Raw genomic sequence first — 23,907 nt, 5'->3', positions numbered from 1 at the left:
ACTTTTGATGCCAATAGATATAGGAAGATGTGGTATGAGTGCCAATTAGACAACTCTCAATCCAAATAACAATTTATAAAAGTAAACAATTATAGGTCAAGGTACGGCCTCCAACATGGAGCCTTGGTTCACACCGAACAACAAGCTATAAAGGGCCCCAAAATTACAAGTGTAAAACCATTCAAACGGGAAAACCAATGGTCTAATCTATATAAACTAGAGGCTCTAAAGAGCCTGTGTCGCTCACCTTGGTATATCTGCATATTAAACAAAGGACACAGATGGTTTCATGACAAAATTGTATTTTAGTGATTGTGATGTGTTTGTAGATTTACTTTACTGAACATTCTTGATGCTTACAATTCTCTATCTATAATGAACTTGGTCCAGTAGTTTCAGTGGAAATTATGTTGTAAAAAATTTATGAAAATTGTTAACCAGATGCTCCGCAGGGCGTAGCTTTATACGACCGCAGAGGTTGAACCCTGAACGGTTGGGGCAAGTATGGACACAACATTCAAGCTGGATTCAGCTCTAAATTTGGATTGTGATTAAATAGTTGACACATCATAGGTTTCTGACACAGAATGAATGTGTTCTAATGAACTTAAAATTTTTGTTTTCTCTTAGAGCAATTCACTATGCTGTTGAATATTAATCCTCTCAAAAAAATGTTTGAAGAAATTTTCTTTTTTATTTATGAAATTTCAAATGAGAAAAATTGAACCCAATTTTTTTAATCACATCCCCCTTTCCCTTATTCCAAAACTAATCTCAATTAAAATTTCTAATGGAGTTTGCAACAATAACTACTCATTTAAATACATCATAAAATATTAAGATGTAAAAAAAACTGCTTGTTATCACTGAATGGTAAAGATTATTTTAATTTATCAGTTGGTAGTAAAAAGTGAATATACATTGTATATTGTATATAACAAAGATTTAAGTTGATTCTGGACAAAGAAAGATAACTCCAATTAAAAAAAAATCTTGCTATTGCACAATATTTTGCAATTAGATATTTCTTGCTTACTATTCTGGACAAAGAAAGATAACTCTAATTAAAAAAAAATTTGCTATTTCACAATATTGTGCAATTAGATATTTCTTGCCATTGCGCAATACTGTGCAATTGAAAAGACTTGCTATTGCACAATACTTAATATAATAATTTTAGATCCTGATTTGGACCAACTTGAAAACTGGGCCCATAATAAAAAATCTAAGTACATTTTTGGATTCAGCATATCAAAGAACCCCAAGATTTCAATTTTTGTTAAAATCAGACTAAGTTTAATTTTGGACCCTTTGGACTTTAGTGTAGACCAATTTGAAAACAGGACCAAAAATGAAGAATCTACATACACAGTTAGATTTGGTATATCAAAGAACCCCATTTATTCAATTTTTGATGAAATCAAACAAAGTTTAATTTTGGACCCCGATTTGGACCAACTTGAAAACTGGGCCAATAATCAAGAATCTAAGTACATTTTTAGATTCAGCATATCAAAGAACCTAACTGATTCATTTTTTGTCAAAATCAAACTTAGTTTAATTTTGGACCCTTTGGACCTTAATGTAGACCAATTTGAAAACGGGACCAAAAGTTAAGAATCTACATACACAGTCATGACAGTTAGATTCGGCATATCAAAGAACCCCAATTATTCAATTTTGATGAAATCAAACAAAGTTTAATTTTGGACCCTTTGGGCCCCTTATTCTGTTGGGACCAAAACTCCCAAAATCAATACCAACTTCCTTTTATGGTCATAAACCTTGTGTTTAAATTTCATAGATTTCTATTTACTTATACTAACGTTATGGTGCGAAAACCAAGAAAAATGCTTATTTGGGTCCCTTTTTGGCCCCTAATTCCTAAACTGTTGGGACCTAAACTCCCAAAATTAATACCAACCTTCCTTTTGTAGTCATTAACATTGTGTTTAAATTTCATTGATTTCTATTAACTTAAACTAAAGTTATTGTGCGAAAACCAAGAATAATGCTTATTTGGGCCCTTTTTTGGCCCCTAATTCCTAAACTGTTGAAACCAAAACTCCCAAAATCAATCCCAACCTTTCTTTTGTGGTCATAAACCTTGTGTCAAAATTTCATAGATTTCTATTGACTTAAACTAAAGTTATAGTGCGAAAACCAAGAAAATGCTTATTTGGGCCCTTTTTGGCCCCTAATTCCTAAAATGTTGGGACCAAAACTCCCAAAATTAATACCAACCTTCCTTTTGTGGTCATAAACCTTGTGTTAAAATTTCATAGATTTCCATTCACTTTTACTAAAGTTAGAGTGCGAAAACTAAAAGTATTCGGACGACGACGACGACGCAGACGAGGACGCCAACGTAATAGCAATATACGACGAAAAATTTTTCAAATTTTGCGGTCGTATAAAAATTGATTATAAAGGGCAATAACTCCTTACGGGGTCAATTGACCACTTTGCTGTAAATTATTGCTGTTTACAGTTTATCTCTATCTATAATAATATTCAAGATAATAACCAAAAGCTGAAATTTTTTCTTAAAATTACCAATTCAGGGGTAGCAACCCAAAAACTGGTTGCCTATTATGGTCTGAAAATTTAAGGGCAGAAATTGACATAATGAACAATTTTGTTTTTCGAAAGATTAGCTTGAAATGCTTTGGGTTTAGATAGATGAGCCAAGAACTGCATTTTACCCTATGTACTATTATTAGCCATGATAGCCATCTTGAATTGTGAGCGGGATCATCAAACACAATTTTTAAACAACATACCCTAATGATGATTGTTTACAACTTTGGTTAAATTCATCTTAGTAGTTTCCGAGGAGAAGATTTTTGTAAAAGATAACAAATTTACGAAAAATTGTTAAAAATTGACTGTAAAAGGGTAATAAGTCCTTAAGGGGTCAACAGACCATCTTAGTCATGCTGACTTATTTGTAGATCTTACTTTGCTGAACATTATTGCTGTTTACAGTTTATCTTTATCTATAATAATTTTCAAGATAATAACCAAAAACGGCAAAATTTCCTTAAAATTACCAATTAAGGGCAGCAACCCAACAACAAGTTGTCCGATCTATCTTAAAATTTCAGGGCAGATAGATATTAACTTGATAAACAATTTTACCCCGTCAAATTTGCTGTAAATGTTTTGGTTACAGAGTTATAAGCCAAAATCTACATTTTACCCCTATGTTCTATTTTTACCCATGAGGGCCATCTTGGTTGGTTGGCCGGGTCAGTGGACACATTTTTAAACTATAGATACCCCAATGATGATTGTGGCCTAGTTTGGTTAAATTTGGCCCAGTAGTTTCAGAGGAGAAGATTTTTGTAAAAGTTAACGACGACAGACGCCAAGTGATAAGAAAAGCTCACTTGACTTGGCCCTTTGGGTCAGGTGAGCTAAAAAATGAAAAACGGGAAACATGTATAAATTACATAAACAAACGACAACTACTGTACATCAGATTCCTGACTTAGGACAGGTGCAAACATTTGCAGCGGGATTAAATGTTTTATGGTACAAAACCTTCTCCCTTTTACTGAGACAATAGTATAACTTCACAACATAGGAAAACACACGATAAAATATCAATTGGAAGGCTTAAATCAATCAAAAAGGCTGGAAATTAATTTAGGTCAAACTAAAAATAAAAAAGTGTTATATAATGGGACATAGCAGTATTTTTGGACACTGACTATTGAGGCATTTTTGATAGCTAAAAAAAACAGCATGTCTATGCATGTACAAAGTTATCAGTAAAATTCAGAATTAGCAAAAGAGCATTTAAATGTAACTTTTAGCGGTATGTGTAATGATGGTTGTTGCTGCTTCATTGGCATATAACAAAAATCTTCCCTTATTCATATCTCAGAGATTCAAATAACTTCTAGATTTTCACTGATGTGCAATTTCCTACTTTATCTAATACCATTACTTTCTGCATGAGTGAAATATATATCAGAAGCAAAATTAAATTTCATTTTTTTAATTTAACTTTTGATGGTAAATCTGCAGAATACTCCAACCCACACACTTCTCTTTGTCATGATGAACAAATTATACAGAAATTATTTTTATAAGCTCTTTTAAATTGTCCAGGATTCTCAATTTATACAATTATTTGAATACCAGAATATATTTTTATTTGAAAATCAATATTCATTGTAAGATATAACTGATCTTAAAGTCAAATGATTCAACTTGTTTGACATCAAGAAAACGGCTATCAAAATGCCATTAATGGCCATCTCCAATCATTTGAATATTTACAAGAAGATTATTTGGAGATTTGGTAGTATTTTATAGAAGGTTAATCATCCAATATGTAGCTTTCGATATACAACTTGATGGATTTTCTACTTTCATAGCTACGTACTTAGTATTATAGCTGGATTCTTCTTTAAAGCATGAAGATTACATAAGGTTTATCCAAATATAGCATTTGGTATGCATTTAAAAACATAAAACTTTATTCCTGTAACAAAAAAACACTTATTCAAAAAATACTGATTTCTATATAAACACTGTCAAACATAGAATACTTTTATTTCACAATTTCATCTCTGACATTTTTTTGACAAGTACAGATATCATTACAATTTTGTATTGCAAGAGAACTACTAGTACAAACTACATCCTTGAATTTTTAACATGGGGATCTTATCAGAAGTGACTAGGAAAACAACATGATTGCAACCATCAAAATCTCAAAATCTAAAGCTTGCAGTTTGGACAATATCCCTAATGCGCCTTGAAATGAGGAACTCAAAAGTCACATGTAAACAAAAAATCTCTGTGTAGTGATATTTGACACTTTTCTATGATAAACAAGTGACTGAGCTTAACCATTGTGTTAATTTAGAAAGTAGAGGAACACAGAATAAATGTGTAAAATCTATGGACCTATTAAATGTGTTCAAAGTATTAAATTTTCAATGAACTTATTGTGTTAATAATGGGATTTTTTACCACGAGGAGCTGCATCACAAAAGGACACTCGGGTTTGCTAATTTACGGAAAAAGTAATCTCACTTCGTACCCCGAAAATTTAACCACATATGTGAAAATGTCTCAGCTTTGAAATGAGCCATCACACATATCCCACATATCCAAGTTAACGATATGGACTGAGCAACAGAAGAAAACGTTACCATTATCGCCTATGGAGAAACTAATACGCATCTTGACCCAGTTATTACCAAAGTATGAAGTCTAATTGACATCTATGATTTAACTTTCATTTCAGTAAGCAACTAGGTAAACATGGTAAAGCAAAATAATCAGTGATATTGGAGCTGAATAGCAGACATTATAATAGTCTAAGAGAGAAAACATAGTGGTTGTGGATATGTGTTGGATATAAAATAAGACAACATTCATAAGATTTCTGGGAAATTAACCTGTATCAAGACTTGATTGATGATTCTCTTCCTGATCCCTAACAGAAGATTATAAAAGATGACCTAAAACCATTGAGGAGAAGACCTATAAAATATCTATTTTATTTATAGAATTGCTCCAATAATTCATTTGGTAACAATATGTAACAACACTATTATTTCATGGGTGTTCATTGACCTAGAATTCCCATTAGGTCACACAGTAAACCTTTGGATTATGCCTTTATCTGCATCTAAAATAATTCAGTTTTCCATATAGTCAAATAGGTGGGAAATGTGGAATGGGTTTTGCTTATTGTTGAAGATGGGTATTACATCTTTGCTGTGACCCATAGTTGTAACCTTCTATGTCATTTAGTATCTGGTGGTGAGTTATCTAACCATACCTCATCTTCTTATTTTTTATAAGATATTTTGAGGAAATGAACACATAAAAATTGATTATGTAGTAGTATGTTTCTCACATATTGTATCATTTTTTGTCCTTATCAATTAATGCATTAAATAGCATAGATACATGTAGGCCAACATCAAATCATTAAAATTTGTCATGTTACCACTTATTCTTGACATGAGCATGTAATGTATTGGAAGCAATAACATTTTATGTTCTTTCTACAAAAACATGGAATGAATGGTGACCTGAACTTCTACAAATGATTTTAAATGACTAAGAAAAAATTATCCATATCTTTACCCAGTGACACACACAAGTCTCAACAACATTGATAATTCAGAGTTTTGAAAAAGTGGGAAATGCATAAACATAACCTTTGCATTTTTGCCCAAAAAAATAGTTGCAATACTACATACAATTTGGTAAAATTTTTAAAGCCATATGAAACTTCTTCTTTAAAAACAAAAAGTTGAACATGTCACCCCCAGTTTTTAATGGGGTTCGGGTTGCTCAGTCTTCAGTTTTCTATGTGTTATTTTTGTGTACAATTGTTTGTCTATTGGTCTTTTTCTTCTGTAGCTATGGTTGTTTGTTTATTTTCGATATATGAGTTTGAATCTCTCTGGTATCTTTTGCCCCTCTTGCTTGAATGTCTAAGTTTTACTATAAGTTATAACAAAAGCACGCCACTCATTCATTGACTTTCTTCAGTTTATTATTTGCAAATACCTGTTTCGTATGTAGTGACCTTGACCAGGAGTTAGGTTGAAATTGGTTCAGTAATATGACAAGAAAGTGGTTCAGTAATATCACAAGAAAGATCTTTGAAAAAGTTTATGAAGAATGAATACTAATAGATGAAAAATGATGGAAAAAAGCTCACTTGACAATTTAGGGGAGGTAAACTAAAAATAATTAAAAATTTCAATTATTTATCTGTCATTATCTGTTAACAAACTATGGTCAAAATCAATATGCATATTTCACATTTGAAGTGTTACATCTTCGACCTAGTTTAAAACTGATGCAATTATTCAACATATATTCACATACTAAATATTAATGTGCTCTAGTAACTGAATTTTTTATATGTTAAAAGTTCTGCATAAAAATCTTAATATTATATGAAAAGGCTTTGTAATCTATCTTTTCATTTTACCCTAAGGTTATCTACTCTTAGACCCTGATGACCTGATAATATTAAAGGTATATGATTTTTTCTGACTTAATATCGGATATTGCAGAGTTTAAAATATATATTGATAGACTAATTTGTATAAAAATTCTAGTCGAGACCCTTGATTTTGAATACTAAAAAGGCCTACATTTTCATACAAGTATGGTAAGGTTTTCCATGGATACATGTACTTTGTTTTGCGCTATTTAGCCCACTTTCTTGCAATTTTGTTTCCTGATTTGCAAATTTACTTGATATTGTAAAATAAGAAACTTTCCAAGTTTTAAACTTTTTCGACAATTCGTATTCCCTGTATTTTTCTTTCACTACAGTCGTAAAAAATAAATATCTAAAAATTAGTTGGTTTACAGTAATTTTAAGACATCAACAGGATTAGGTCAAGGATGACACACCTTTGGAATCACACAAAAAATATGCATGAATGAAAAAAATCATGCATTTTCTACCATTATGTTATGTCTAACAATACGATTAAAAAATTTACAAAAAAAATTAACATCCCCAAGCAAATACATAGTGCAAATTCAACTGGAGATACAATACATCATTACATGTGAAAACAACTATTTGTGAAAGTGATCCATGCAAAATTTGTGCTAAGTCACTCATGTTTTATTACTTTCAAAACTTGAGAGAAAAAATATATAAATTAAAATACAACTGCTATGAAAAAAAGGTTTCAATTAATAATTCTTGCTGAAAATATATTACCGCATTTTAGAAACCTTTTTGTATACAATGAAAGTACTTGTTTATAAAATATTTCAACATTGTAAGTACATGACCTATAGCCTACATTATGGGAAAATATAGATATAGATGCATGGTCAGTGTCCTAACTCATGGAAAAATACAGATTTGAAAAGCATATACTAACTACTGTTAATTAAAAACTGACTACCAAAAACAATACATGTACAATTAAATACAACTCTCTAAGAATATTATTTCTGACAAGACATAACATATACAATTTTACATACAGCATAAATCTTTCAAAAAACAAAAACAAAAAATGAATTAAACTATGATAAAAAAAATACATTGTAAAACCTCAAGGCGATATATTATTTCTTTTTTTATGATTTATTCTGATGTCTTTTGAACATTTGACATGCAGGAAATTGGAGGTTATAGTGAATATTGTCAAACAAAAATAAGTGCAAGGGAAAACAAGATCATATGTTGAATATAAGGAAGTTATAGTTTGAAAAACATAAGTAACATGCGAAAACTTGTAGATATCTTCAAATGACTTCATGCTGATCCAAGAATTCCTCATGCTTAATTAATTTTCCGATATACTTTTTTTTTGTCTTACTCACCCATCAACGACAAGACATCAATACTTGTTCCCATATGAGAAATCCATGTAGGTGGTAATTTGGAATCTATAGACTTTTGTCTCAGCGTCAGTGGAGATGTTTTTGGCGTTGATCTTCCCAAAGGCCCTTCTTCGTCATCAAAATCATATCCTTCGACCTTTAAATCATCTGCTTCGCTATGGGCGCTGGAACGTTTAGAAAGTTTTCTTTTCACACTGTGTTTACTCACCATGTACTTCATCTTGCTGAGTTTGGATCGATGTAATTTTTTGGGTGTTTTTGGTATTTCTGGAACATGAATTACCTCCCCCGTGGATGATCTCCCTTTGTAACTTGATGATCTTCTCAAATTCAAATATTCTTCCATTTCAGCAAGATCTTTCTCCTCTGATTCACTGTTGTTTTCATGTTCTAGAAGAGATGGACTGGACTTTCTTCTAGGAATGGGGACTTGCAACAAATTATCTTCGTTTTCTTCTTTACCTGCAGAACTTTTCAAAACTATAACTTCCTTATTTTCAATAATTGATACTGGGTCCACGAGATTCATTTCGTCTTCGTGTTCCTCAAGCCATTCTGGGGGTCCCATCCAAATTTCTGAGTCTAGATCGGCAAAATTTAATTTACTTGTAGGAGAACTCCCTGATTCACCCCCCTGTTGAGCATTAGATAAAGTGACCTCACCTGTGGATTTGCGTTGTCCTTCACCAGTATCAGCCTCTACACCACTTCCAACACCACTATCGACAGAACGATTTTCTATGCTGGTCACAGGAACTGACAGTTCTTTAGTACTTCCTGCACGAACATTTCCTCCAATTTTTCCTAGAGATTTAAAACTAAATCCAATATCTTCTGGAAGCTTTTTAGTTGATAACACTTTTTTAATCCAGGTCCAATTAGAAATTTTTGACTTTCGCTTTGCTGCGGGTGACTTTGACATTTTCCGATCCATTTTTCCATTAGTATGATAAATTCCTTCTTGACTATCATCTTCACCTGATTGTTCCATTATGTCGGACGGTATTTCAAGAGATCCTGTGGAAAAACTACGTTTGTGAATCTGAGCATGTTTAGGACGTTTTGGACTAGTGTCTGAAGACGATTCTAACGACTCACACGAATCTAATACATCAATGTCTTCAGCACTGGGTAATCTTGGTCGAAAAGTCCTTGATCTTTCTTTAGGAGATCGTTTAAGTTTTGATTTCACTGGCAGTGAATGATAACCTGATGGGATTGTAATTTCAGTTTCTACAGCGCTCTTAGCCTGCAAGAGAGTTTTGGTACTTTCCAAATAATCACATTTTTTCTTTAATTTGGAATTTTCATCTTTAAGGGTAGATAACTGTTCCATCAATTTCACTAAATTATCTAAATGATCTAATCCAACACTTTGACGTAAATGACTTGGACTAGTAGAACGGTCCTTTTTTACTTTTGGAACCAAAGATTTAGCTTGCTCTTGAAATGTCTTTCCTTGCTCTTCAAAAAATTCCAGTACATTTTCATGCTGACCATCTTCAATTTTAAGTGGAAATCTTGACCTACTTTCTTGATCACTTTGATCATCTGACCTTTCCTTCTTTTCCTTGCCATGTCCTTGAATGTCTATGACCTTGGAAACAACAACGCTACCTTCTGCACCAAGTGCCTTTGGATATTCTTTACCCACAATTCTCTCAGCATCTGAATCTTTCCGTTGATCAGTGTCTGTCACAGCAGATGACAGAGACTGGTCAAAGGGTGAAAAGGTCATCTTGATTTCTCTTCTTTCCAGCTGAACCGAAGGAATGACCTTTCTTTCCGTCTGCTCAACACTGACATACAAGTGTTCACGATTATCTTCATCTGGAGGTTTTTTCGCTGCCATTTAAAGACAGCCACATGGGTCTACATTTGACCTGAAAAGATAAAATAAAATTTAACAATACATTTAATAAACAGCACAATAACTTACACTAATTTACACTGAAGAGAGACAAACTTAGTTGTCTTTTCCACAAATTATTATGGTTTATATTTGACCTGCTGTATATCTTCAATTCGTTACAGTATAATGTACTTTCAATTTATTATTTTAATGATAATCCATGAAGGCTTAATCCTTAACCTAACAGAGATAACTTTGTCAGTTTTAAAATTTTTTGCACTTTAATGTTACTTTGGCAATAATATTTATATTCTCTAAAAGTCTTTTGCATGTTAGATAAGCTTAACTAAATTCAAATACCCATAAAACTGACCAGTTTAAAAATATTCTAGATAAACCCTCAATCTTCAAAAAGAAATGTTTATATAGAAATATGAACCACAATTTAGTTAAATGTCCCTGTCTAATGGATTAAATTCATTCTTTTTTTAGACCTGGAAGGCAGAAATTGTCATATTGGTCCCATTTGTAAGGTCAACAAAGTCCATTACACTAACAGTTTTATTTGACAAATGGTCATTAGTTTATGTCTATACATTGACCAAGAGTTCATTTCATAGACTTGTTATAATTGAATTTTTCATCCTCAATAAGTCATTATCTATGAGAGCTTGTATAAATTTGAAAGTCAAATGAAGCAAAGATTTATTTTATCCAATCTACCGCTATTTTTTTCCTTTCTTATTCTCTTAATTGATTATTCCAACTTTAAGCACAAGATAATTTTAAACTACTTTTAGTCAAATGAATAAATATCAAGCTTGCCATAAAAGAGATATTTATGTGGAGGCCTTTCATTAGTACAAGAAAACCTTGCCAAATTTGTATTCTGATATTTCTATCAAGTGAAAAGATTTAAGTTGAGATTTTTGGCATTGGTGGCCTACGGCTGTTGTCTGCTCTTTGGTAGGGTTGTTGTCTCTTGGACATATTCCCCATTTCAATTCTCAATATTATTATTTTTTCTGTCTAAATTTTTGTTTGACAATGATGATTTCTCTCTTCTTTTGAACTTATGCTTTTTTGATTTCCCTCCAATTTAAAACAAATATATATTTAAATTTTTTCTTCTTCTTCAAAATGATAAGCTTCAAAATGATAAGCATATAAAGTTTCAACAGAAAATTTAAAGTAAACACAAGACATATACAATACAACTTTAATATAGTAACATTTCCATAAGCAATTTGACATTAAGCAACCAACAATCAATCAACATATGACCTTTCTGTATCAGAAATATTTGTACTCAAGAAACCACCAAACATATATATAGTTCAACAACATTATTGCACATTCACACATTAATAATGTTATGACAGACTAAGTATTGACAGTGTTTTGACCACAAATATTTTGATATAATAGGATGATCTTATGAGAAGACCATACTCTATTTGTTTATCATCTACTAAACAGTGTAATATTCTTTTATGTAAATAATAGTGGGATTTAAGTAAATACTTAATAACACTTCATAGTTTATTGTCCCTGTTTTCATTCATCATTATCTTTCATAATGGTATGAACTTTTGATATTTTCTTCAAATAATGATGTTTTTTTATGTTCAATCAACAGGAATTTACCAAAAAAGATGCAATATCTTGTTTTGATATCATAGGCGGATCGAGTGGGGCCCCCTTTTGTGGGAAAATTTGGTTGATTATATAGGGAATCCCTGAAGGATGACTGAAGAGGGCCCCCTTAGGTCAGTCATCGGGCCACCTTTATGAAAAGTTCTGGATCCGCCACAGAATATAACCTGTCCTAAGTCAGGAGCCATTAATTCAGTGGTTTGACATTCATTGCTGGAGATCATATTTGTTTTTGTTCATTGTTTTGTACATGATTTAGGCTATAAGTTTTTCTTGTTTGATTTGCTTAACATTTGTCATTTCAGGCCATGTTAAAGCTGACTATACAGTATAAGTTTTGCTCATTGTTGGAGGCCATACAGCAAACTATATTTGTTAACTTCTATTTCAATTGGTTGCTGGATGAGAGTTGTCTCACAGTATAAGTTTTGCTCATTGTTGGAGGCCATACAGCAAACTATATTTGTTAACTTCTATTTCAATTGGTTGCTGGATGAGAGTTGTCTCATTGGTAATCATACCACATCTTCTTATTTATAAAAGAATGCCTTACAACAATTATTCAGACAAATTTCAAATCAATGTGGTATGCAGTATTCTGACAAAGAATTTCAATATAACAGCTAGTGGTTATATATTACTATAATATCATATAATGAAATTATCAAAACGATATTGACAATAGTTACATAACCTGAAATATATCACACAAAGTCCATAATCTTTAATAATTTCAAACCTACTAAGTAAGACCTGAAATTGTCACAGAAACCATAAAAAAGATATTATGTATGATAATGGTTCTAATTGTCTAACACAACTATTGAATTAGAAATTCTTTGTGTCTTTTGTCTCTACCCTTAATGGGTAGTAAAAACCTCTGTGGAATTATTTATTTCCTAAAACTTTAAAACTAAAATGGTCCATCTAATTTTATCAAACTTTAACATAAAATGCACACTCAATCAGCTGTACATTTTCAAAATGCTACAGTTCAAATAATTTCCATTTCTTTAACTGCAAGACAAAAGTAATCTATTTTGATATAAATCATGACCCAATTGAGAATTCTTTTTTACCAAAATAATTTTCTTCCTACAAAATATATATTCTTAATCAAACACTTTAGACAGTTTCAGGCTTTCCAATGTACTTTCAAAACCAATTTCACAGAAAGAATGACGAATGTTTATCATTAAGACATACTAAATGTCTGTTTCAACAATTCAAATTTGTAAAATAACAGGTCCATAAAATAAAGATGTGTATTGCCCAGACTATAAAGATCAATGTCAAATCTTTAGTAATTCAAAGTTGATCTTTGGATACTTAACTAGTCAGTATTTCATGATTTCATCTAGAAAAAGTCTAATCAAGATAGATTACTGAGTGAGTGAGTCTTTATAGGGTAAAATACAAATGATTCAAACTCAGTCGTTTTATAAAATTGATTTATAAATCCTTGAAAATGTTGTATTAAACAGAGTTTATGCTCTGTAAACGTGCTTCTCCATATTTAATTCTCATTTGTTTAAATCAGAGAATTAAACAAAATAAATTGATCTTTTTTCTTTGTTTAGAGTGCATCCACAAAACTGGCCTCTATCAGAACTATTGGCTTTTAACCAGCAAAAAACGCTACAGATATCAATTTATATTTAGAAAATCTTGAAAATCACCCACTTCACAGGGGGGGCGGAGGCAGGTCAAAGCTCAAAATTAAAAAAATAAACTCTCCTTTTTCATCTACAGGTACTAAATACCAATTTATCATTGTATAAGTTCCTTTCATTCATATTTTTTGCACAATACAACCTTACATGTTGGTTAGCTAATTAATTTCATCCATCATTGAATGTTGATTGTAAGAAATGTACTCTAAAAAAATATGAAAAAAACAAAAAAGTTAATATTCTGCTGCAAAACTCCCTATAATTCCCATGAGAAAATGGAGAAAACTAACTGAATTATTTTTTTAGTTTTCAAATACTGAAGATATGTTCATGAATAAATTTATTGTTTTTTGTTTACTTTTTTTTCAATTGCAAAATTAAGACCTCATGACCAATTACTACAAGAGATACCAAAAATATGACGGTTGTATAAAAACTGAGTTCACTAAAAGTTAAACATCAACGAACTGGACATGACAAATAAATTCCTCATCCATAGTAGAGTAGAAATTTACTATGTATGGACCAATTAATGTACCGTAAATAGAAAGAAAAAATGTGGAAAAAAATGACAAGCTTACCATGGTAGGTGTATTCAGGTTTGAATGACACATGAAACTTACATGGTGACATAGATGTCACTGTCTTGTCCATCATAAAATAGATAATAATTCTCACGTTATTAATTAACACAAAGATAGGGTGACAATCATGGCCTAGTTATTACCAAATTTGTGTTATGCTTCAAATAAATAGCTATTAAAACATTTGACTGCATCAATAAAATATCTTGTTTTTAAGCAATTAAATTTCCACTCAAATAAATACCCAGCAATTTATAAAAGACAAATAAATATGTGAGTCACTATGACTGAATTCATAGGACATTTATTACTTTTCCAGATGTGTTCATATATATGACCAAATATGACCCCAGTCTAACCTCAGATTACTTTTAAACAGACCTTGTGTAGAATTTGAAAGAGACATAATCATGCAGAAAATTTAGGTCAAACGGATCCATTTTTTTGAAAATTGCTACAATATGTTTCATAAAATATATTTATATTCTTGATCAATTTCAACAGTCCATAGCTTTGTATAGAAGAGTGCAAAATCTAACAATATGCAAAACTCAAATAATGTGTACAGCAAATAATTTTAGATGCAAATTTCATTTGATTCCTGCATTTTGATAGGTCAATAGTATTATAAATGAATATTTCAGGATTTAACAAAACTCACAATTATTATGTCATCGTTTAGTTCCCAAACTCTTACAAAATGATAGTGGGTCGAAACTATACACGCCCATAAAATGAATTGAATTCTTAAACTAAAAGGTTACATAACTTGAAAATTGTAAACAGAGTTGAAACTACATGAGATATATGCATAATTTTGCATAATTGAAAGTTACAAGATCCTATATTTTGTAAAAAATTGACAAGAATCATAATACAGCCAATTGTGGTGGATCCAGAACTTTTCATAAGGGAGGGGGGCGCTGACTGACCTAAGGGGGGGCCCCCGCTCCAGTCATGCTTCAGTGATTCCCTATATAATCAACCAAACTTTCCCCCTCCCCCTGAATCTGCCTATGGGCAATATGCACATCCTTGCTATCTTGTAGAATATTCTTCAACAAAAAGAAGTTTAGTTACTTACTAAGGAGTCTATCAAACAATATCATATCTACCCAAAATTTAAAAAAGTTTGAACCCTATGAAAAATAAAGAAAACGCATGCAGCTAAGTGACAATTTAGGATCTGAACAAATTATTCTAAAAATAAAAGGTTGTACAAGTAACATTGAAGTTTGAACAATTTTAAAGTCCTTGGTTTGACCAAACCAAGATAAAAATCCATGACTGACCTTCATTACTTGAGGTTGATATGGTCATAATGCTTGAATAAAAACCATGAAGGTTTATTGTCAATGACATGACAACCTAACAACACAAGTTATCCAACTTGACACCTTAAGGTCGCTTAATGGTAGTTCAACAACTGTCACACCATGCCAAGATCTCAACTGTTCCAAATGGGCAAGTTGGGAATTGATCAAAAGCAAACAGATACCCTAAATACTTAAAACTTATTTCCTTTCCACAAAATCATGAAGAAGCAATTTACAACCACTGTCAAGAGACTCAAGACTAAGGAGACTCTTGGCTTGGGATAGGAACATGGATGGCAAACACTCCCCTTCTTATATATCGATGTGTTGAAAAACAATTTAGTTAAAACACGAAAATTCAAAGCAGGATCTACACTTAGGAGCTCTTATAGAATACAAAAATACAAAACATAATACCATAGCACAGACTGCTAACACTTATAGCTGTCGCTGACAGAGGTAAAAAAAGTACTAATAATCCGTTGATTATGAAACCACACTTTTTGTCACTCTAATGTCAGCCACTGTACTTTTTAATATCTATCACTTAGCAATATCCTGAACAGAAGAAGTAAAAGAAAAACATAGTCCATAGTTCAAAATAAATTGTGTTTGCACCAGTGCTTTGATAGTATGTCATTAATAGTAGCTCCCCATGCAACTAATATAAAATTAAAATGTCATTAAAATTGACTTCTATCACATGAAATTGCTTGTAGGTAGAAATAAATTCATTTACAATTGAACAGGACAACAAAATCATCATGAGTAATTAATGATGAAATTGACAACCATATCTGTCCATCAAACCTGCAGCAATGTCAAATATCACCTGCCTCTTAATTAACAGTGTTAATTTCACAGGTAGTTACAACTAGCTGGTGGTTATAATAGATTTATGAACATATGTACAATATATTATATAATTAATCATAATTTTGGCATTCCCTTGTTTTATTGGGGAACAAAAGATCATCCTATCCACAACTTACAAAAAAAGCAATTACTATGAACAGTCATAAATAATCATTGTAAGTCCATTTGTCTGTTACATGAATTATTGCTAATTTTTCGCTGTACTTTTATGTGTTTTTCAGTGCATATGACCTACTGCACTTGGAATGTACAGGTCTCGTGTATAGGTTGACAAGCATTTTTTTCTGATGAAAAATTATGCATTATAAAAGCAAATGTGGGGTCTACCTCAAAGAGACACAGTTAATAAGATTTATTATCATTTTTAACCACTTTTAATTGGTGTTAGTTTGTAAGACAACTATATCCTTGATCTTAACACCTCACTTACATATATTCATATCGGTAAAATTGAGAATGGAGATGGGGAATGTGTCAAAGAGACAACAACCCTACCAAAGAGCAGACAACAGCCAAAGTCCACCAAAGGAGGCAGACTTGAAGCTAGCCCCTAAACAAAAGTGTGTACTAGTTCAGTGAAAATGGATATCATACTTAACTCCAAAACATATAAATGAATTAAAATTCAAAATCTTATAAGACTAACAAAGTCAAGGGGCTCCTGACTTGGGACAGGGGCAAAAATGCTGCAGGTTATAAACAGGTGAAGAGAGATCTCAACCCTTCCACCTATACCTCTAATTAGATATAAGAAGATGTGGTATGAGTGTTAATGAGACAACTCTCCATCCAAGTCACAACTTATAAAAGTAAACCATCATAGTTCAAAGAATGGTCTTCAATATGGAGCCGTAGCTCATACCGAACAGCAACCTATATAGGGCCAAAACAATTACTAGGGTAAAACCATTCAAATGGGAAAACCAATGGTCTATAGAAAAAATGAACTACAGGCTCTCAGGAGCCTGTATCACTCACCTGACTCTACCTGGTTTTTTGAAATCATATAAAAAAAGATAAAATTTGGCTGTAAAGTAACAACACTTGGCCAGCACCTCATTGGGAAAGGAACATTTATGCCAGGGGCGGATCCATGATTTCCAGTTACAGGGGGGCGCAAATTTTATTTTTTTTAAATTTTGGAGGTTTTTTTAGGTAAAATTATTGAAATATTCTTCTACAGGGGTGAAATGTAGGTATCTCGAACTATTGTGTGTTAAAATTAGCGAGGAATTAAAGTTTCACGCTGAAACCGCCTTAATCCACACCTGACAACAATCTACAGATAGACGGGCGGTCAGAAGGACGCAAAGTGAGACAAGACAGATCACAATTGCTCACCTGACCAATATATTTTTCAAACGAAAAGTTCTACTTTTACCAGCGATTTTTAATTGTCCTTTCATACTATCTGTTTTTTACTTTTTTTATTTTCAGAGGTCGTGCCAGACTTTACTGTGTTCGCCACAAACTACTTAAATCAAAATGAGATGCATTTACGCAGTTATATTTATTTTCTTGGGATCACAAGCATACAGTAATACGGTACAGAATTCGGCTAAATATTTAGGTTGCAAGTGAGAAATAAATATAGACACAGAGATACAAATTAATAAACTAACCTTTCGCTTGAAACAGTATTTCTATCTTTTATTACGGATATTATAAAAGAATCTCACCTGCGGACTGTTTTCTTGACCGTGTCATGATGAAATTGTGAAAGTGAGTAAGGGATGTTTTAGAACTTCGATTATCAAACAAATTGATTATAAAAACCGCAAATACAATGCACCCGTAACATTTGTTTTTACTTTAACTGCTAAAAACCTATTATATTTGTCATTAAACGCAGCTCCGCGTTTGACACCTTCCTTTGAAATTATTTATAGAACTTTAATAAAGCATAGGTCAGTTGATTAGTAATCACGTTGATTCTGTTAAACTGACTGTTTTATATACTTTGAATGTTAAAAAAGATTTAAATGTTTAATGGTCTCTTCTGATATTTTAATATGTTGAAGTCAACCCATGCTTTGCAAATTTTAGGGGGGCGCACGCCCGCCACGCCCCCACCTAAATCCGCCCCTGTATGCTTTGTTTGGTTTCATTCAATTCAGTCTGGTTCTCTAAAAGATGAAATTTTTATGTATTTCCGGTAGGGTCCTATGTTAAACTAAGCCCCCTGCTGGCAGCCATCTTGGATGATGGATCAGCTTTAAGGTAACAACACTTGGTTAGCATCTCATCAGGAACATTCATGCTACGTTTGGTTTCATTCCATTAAGTGGTTCTCCAAAAGAAGAAACTTGAATGTATTTCCCATAGGGTCCTTTGTTAAATTAAGTCCTGCCACTGGTGGCCATCTTGGACGTTGGATTGGCGACAAAGTAACAACACTTGGTCAACACCTCATAAGGAACATTCATGCCATGTTTGGTTTCATTCCATCCAGTGGTTCTCTAGAAGAAGTTCAAAATGTAAAAAGTTAACGCCGATGCCGGACGCCAAGTGATGAGAAAAGCTCACTTGGCCCTTCTGGCCAGGTGAGCTAAAAACGAGAAACACTAATGAACCACATCAACAAACGACAACTTTTGAACATCAGACTTCTGATTTGGATTTAAATGTTCTAATGGTACCAAACCTTCATCCTTATCTGGAATAATAGTGTAGCATTAGAACATAGAAATACACACTATACTATTCTCATAAACCTCAACTGAAAAATAAAAGGATGAACTTCAATATATCCTACTTTATTCATAATGGGAAAGAGACAAATATATTCAATATTAAAGAACATGAAATACCCATCAAACAATTTATTGTGTCTCTTGCCAATTACTTGAAACCCTGCATTGACCACTAGATGTCTAATATTTGGTTATTTATAAGGCTTTCCAATATTTTAACATTTTTGTGGTTATCCTAAGTTTTGACATCTTATTCATTCTTATTCACCTAACAAGATGATCTTCCAAAGTGTCACAGGCTGAAAAGTATCTAGAATCAGTGAATGCTGCTAAGAGAGGCTGAGACCCCTCAAAAAAAAAAACAAAAAAAAACATCCCATCTTTTACAGCATAGTATAATATATTTCTAGACATAATCTTTGATAAATCAACATCAGTAAAAGAAAATTAAGAGCAAATAAAGATGAAACATACACCAGCATTAATTTTTTTTTCATAAAATTAATAAAAAATAAAACATTTTATCCAGTATAAAGTTTACAAATTTCTTACCTGCGTTTTGAAAATAACATGATTGTGATTACACAATCAAAGATCTGACTCAAGCATTTCCTTACATCTGTTTTATTACCAAAACATGCCTTACTGAGGATGTGGCTTGGCCTTGTGGCTTATAAGGTCAACTTTCATTTTATGACCTCAGATATTAAACTTAGGGAGGAGAGCTATATAGTATCGATTTCTTTTATACTGACCATTCATAAAATTGGTTGAAATTTACATTTTTCACTTTAATCAAATTTTCAGGTGTTTACAGGTAACTAAATCAAAGATATTTACATCTATTTACAGGTAGAGATGTTAATGAAATTGATTAAGAATTCTATCCAGATACAATATATGTTTGATATCTCTTTAAATTGGTTTGTCAGGCAATATAGTTATTTTATCTCTCCAATAATAAGGAGAAAGGAATTCCTTATATGATGGGGTGCAGTGAGGTTTTTACATACCATGACAGTGCATGTATTTGTTGAGGATTTTCTAATACATTTTGTACTGACTATTTGTTGTTTTTTTTAAATTGTTTGTGGGTTTTTCAATTTGTAATCTTAACTGAGTCATGAGTACAATTTGCTTTTACAGTCTTTGGACCTATTTATTCCACGAATAATTTACTAACATTAAAAAATACTTCATTCTTTTAATAACATAGAAAAGAATGTAGTTGGAAAATTATGACATTTTAAAAAATATTTTATTAAGTTTGAAATTGTATAGTCAATTTAAGTTATAAGCATATTTTCATTTGAACTGAAAAATTTCTTAAACAAGATAATTAAATCAATGATTAACCAACTTTATTATCTTTATTGAACAAGAGTCTCTTACATTAGCCTAGGATAGGAGGAGAAATAGTTCTGGTTTGTTTTTTTGTTTATATTCATGAATGAGTCAATGATATGTACTTAAGCTTATCAATTCACACCAATTATACTAATTTAAGGTGTAGTCCTAAACTATTTGTTAAGTAGTCACATTGTCTTGTTATAATTACTCCATCATTACTGTAATAACATAAACAAAGGTATTATGAATTGCAAGTATTGTTAAATGAATTTGATAATGACTTCAAAGAGAATAATTAAATGTTTTTATATCATCTACAATTTACATGGCATCTTACTTGTTATATGTCATAAGTATTAAGACTGTAGTTAAGTTCAACTTCCTACTGCATTGAAATGCTGTCAAGGACGTATATTTTAATAATATAAATCATTAATGCTGTATATCAATCAATTCAATCATACAAAAAAATTGAGTTATCTCCCCTAGAATAAAAAAAATTGTACCTGTATATTCTACATTGAATTAATCCATAATCCATTTATCCCAACAACTGTACGAAAAATGAACTTTCCATCAAAATGAATCTACACTCACTTTTCTGACTAATTATCGATCATACTAAATATTCCATCAAAACGATATATATTTTTTTTTGTTCAATTAATTCAATTCTTTTAAATGTGACAATACCACATGGTACATATTTTGAATTAAGATATTTTATGAAGAGATATGACATCTATGATAACAAGATATCAGTCAGAAAAACAGCTTGTCATAGCCTGAAGCTTCAAATTAATGTCCAATTTCATCGAGTTGGGTCATAATACAATTGTAAAGTGAGGTAAAAGGAGCTCCAGCGATCACATAATTAAAATTTTACTTTTCATAACAGGATGTGTTGGAAATTAATAAATGCTACAAAAAGTAAGTGTAGAGGAAATGATTCTTTCCTTTTGAAGACCGTTGGCTACTAATTACTTCCTTAAATTGAAAGCGTTTCAATTAAAAGAGGAAAACTACTCTCAAAAAAGGTGCTTCTGAATTATATATGGAATAGTAAATATTTCATATATAGAAATTTTATTATAATAGGTAGAAAGTTCATGCAGTTGAATTAGGTCTGGATAAACCTGTTGTAGGATGAAAGTTTTACTTATTATCACCAATTCTAACATGACGTCCTTCAAACGCTTTCAAAACACACCCGTGGTAAAATATGAATATATTGTTTGGGTTGTTCCGATCGTACTCCCACGTCTTTCGCTTTTTTTATGAATTAGCAACCCGACGTAATAGAACGTTGACGTCAGAATATAGACATTTTACGGGAAAATACATGCTTGTGAAACCGAAAATCATCACAAGGAAACTTAAGCAAACGATGCTGAAATGTGTTATAAGCCATTTTTTGTATACATATAAAACATTTAAGTACAATTATCATTTAGATTCATCCTAACCTATCTCAATACGTTATTGTAAATAGTTTAAGTGTCTCACTTATTCAGTTTGCTCCCTCCTTTTACGTCAATAAAATAGTGCGTTTATTTATGGGAACGGCAAATAATGTCTTCACCTAGAGCGCTTCGATTCAAAACAATTGCCGTATTTGTCCTATTAGAATCGAAATAATTCATGGGGCTTGAATATATTGTGATTTTACCAGGGGTTGTCCCTTTATGCCGATCTTAACCAATGCATGATTAGTATGAAAATATCCTAAATTCAGTAATATTTGAGGAAAAGACATATCAATTTCACTTAATTTGCGGAAGGCGACATAATCTGAATTTTAGCCTTTTAAAGAAATGCATATTCTTAGATGTTCTGATAAGTTGCAAAAAGTTTATAGTAAAAAATTGATATATGTAAAATAAAATGAATCCACCTCATTCAAGAAGCATGTTTCATGCACACTGAAGTTTCTATTAGTGCAATGCCACTGCTGGTTGACTGGCATTCAAGAGAGTATACAATATATAGCTATAGCCTATACTGACGTCAAACTGGCATGATCTAGATGATTCACTTTAATCATAAATTAATTTTCAGTTTAAGTATTATGTTTGAATTAAAACAGGGCTATTAAATCCCTTAGAGAAAGTTTATGATGGTTTTGGCTGTCCAAGCTGTTTAAGCCCTTTTTTGGCTTAAATGTTCTTGATGGCCTCACAAATGCAAAAATACAATTTGCCCAGTGGCTTGTGATACAATACAGGCATGATTTAAACTAGATATCATTGAGATGGGAGCCATCTCTGTGGGCCCCGCTGTCAATAACGTGGGGTAAATAAGTTGTATGGATAATCTGATATGAAGCATTATTTGAAGTTATTACATAGTCTCATGTGTGATTTTGATCTAAGATTTTAAGTTAAAACTGATAAATATTCTCATCTTACTTTCATAGTATAATAGTGATATGACTGCATGATGTGAACTCATTGTTTACTACTCTAAGGTGACTTCTGGATATATGGATTGATGTTTGAACAATATGTTTAAAGGTGCTGCCAAATTGATATTTGTCACATATTTTTAGAATTATGCCTTCAATATATTATGACCCACCAAGTATAAAGTATGAAATATTAATGGTTCTCGAGAGGTAGAGCGGACACAATTTGTTAAGAACAACGAACGGATGGACAGACCGACAGACTGATCTTAGACCTAGGATGCATACATTATGACACATTCTCTTGTGTTGGTTAATATATATGTTAAGTTGAAAATGTTTGTCAGGTATAAAGTATGAAATAATAACAGCTGTCCTCTCAAAATAAAAATGTGTATCAAATTTGTTAGCGATGGACAGACCAACAGACAGACAGACCTTTGACCTAGGAAGTGGTACATACATCATGACACACCCTCTGGTGTTGGTTAAAATGGATGTCAAGTATAATATTTGAAATCATAACGGTTCTCAAGATATAGAGCGGACACAATCTTCACCACAGGACACAGGGTTGTCAACTGAAACCAAAGTTTTTTTGACGTTGACCTTTGACCTAGGAAGTTGTACATACATCATGACACGCCCTCTGGTGGTGGTTAAAATGTATGACAAGTATATACTTTGAAATCATAACGATTATCTAGATATGGAGCGGACACGATCTTCACCACAGGACACAGGATTGTCAACTCGAAACCAAAGTTTTTGACCTTGACCTTTGACCTAGGAAGTTGTACATACATCATGACACACCCTCTGGTGGTTGTTAAAATGGATGTCAAGTATAAACTTTGAAATCATAATGGTTATCTAGATATGGAGCGGACACGATCTTCACCACAGGACACGGGGTTGTCAACTGAAACCAAAGTTTTTGACCTTGACCTTTGACCTAGGAAGTTGTACATACAACATGACACACCCTCTGGTGTTGGTTAATAATCATGTTAAGTATTAAGTATGAAATCATAACGGTTCTCTAGATATGGAGCGGACACGAAAGTGTTACGGACGGACAGACGGACGGACGGACAGACGGACGGACAGACTGATCACTATAGGGCGACCCGCCGTCGGCG

At 32.2% G+C, this 23,907-nt stretch overlaps 1 protein-coding gene across 11 annotated transcripts in view; it reads right to left on the bottom strand.

Annotated features, from left to right (window-relative positions):
* The window catches only part of LOC143045245 (uncharacterized), a 99,452-nt gene that overhangs the window by 28,926 nt on the left and 46,619 nt on the right, over positions 1 to 23,907 (bottom strand). For 7 of the 11 annotated variants that reach the window (XM_076217613.1, XM_076217614.1, XM_076217612.1 and 4 more), the window contains one exon: positions 8,341 to 10,244. In XM_076217613.1, coding sequence (XP_076073728.1) covers positions 8,341 to 10,213 — 1,873 coding nt within the window. In that variant the 5' untranslated portion in view covers positions 10,214 to 10,244. Of the gene's footprint in view, positions 1 to 8,340; positions 10,245 to 15,859; positions 15,968 to 19,563; positions 19,654 to 20,867; positions 21,057 to 23,907 lie in introns of those variants that run through there. The other 4 variants (XM_076217616.1, XM_076217617.1, XM_076217618.1 and 1 more) reach the window with 4 other exon arrangements.

This window comes from Mytilus galloprovincialis, chromosome 9 (assembly GCF_965363235.1).
Source record: "Mytilus galloprovincialis chromosome 9, xbMytGall1.hap1.1, whole genome shotgun sequence".
Taxonomy (NCBI): Eukaryota; Metazoa; Mollusca; class Bivalvia; order Mytilida; family Mytilidae; genus Mytilus; species Mytilus galloprovincialis.
The sequence above is the reverse complement of the archived record's forward strand: the minus strand, read 5'-3'. Positions and strand labels throughout refer to the sequence as shown.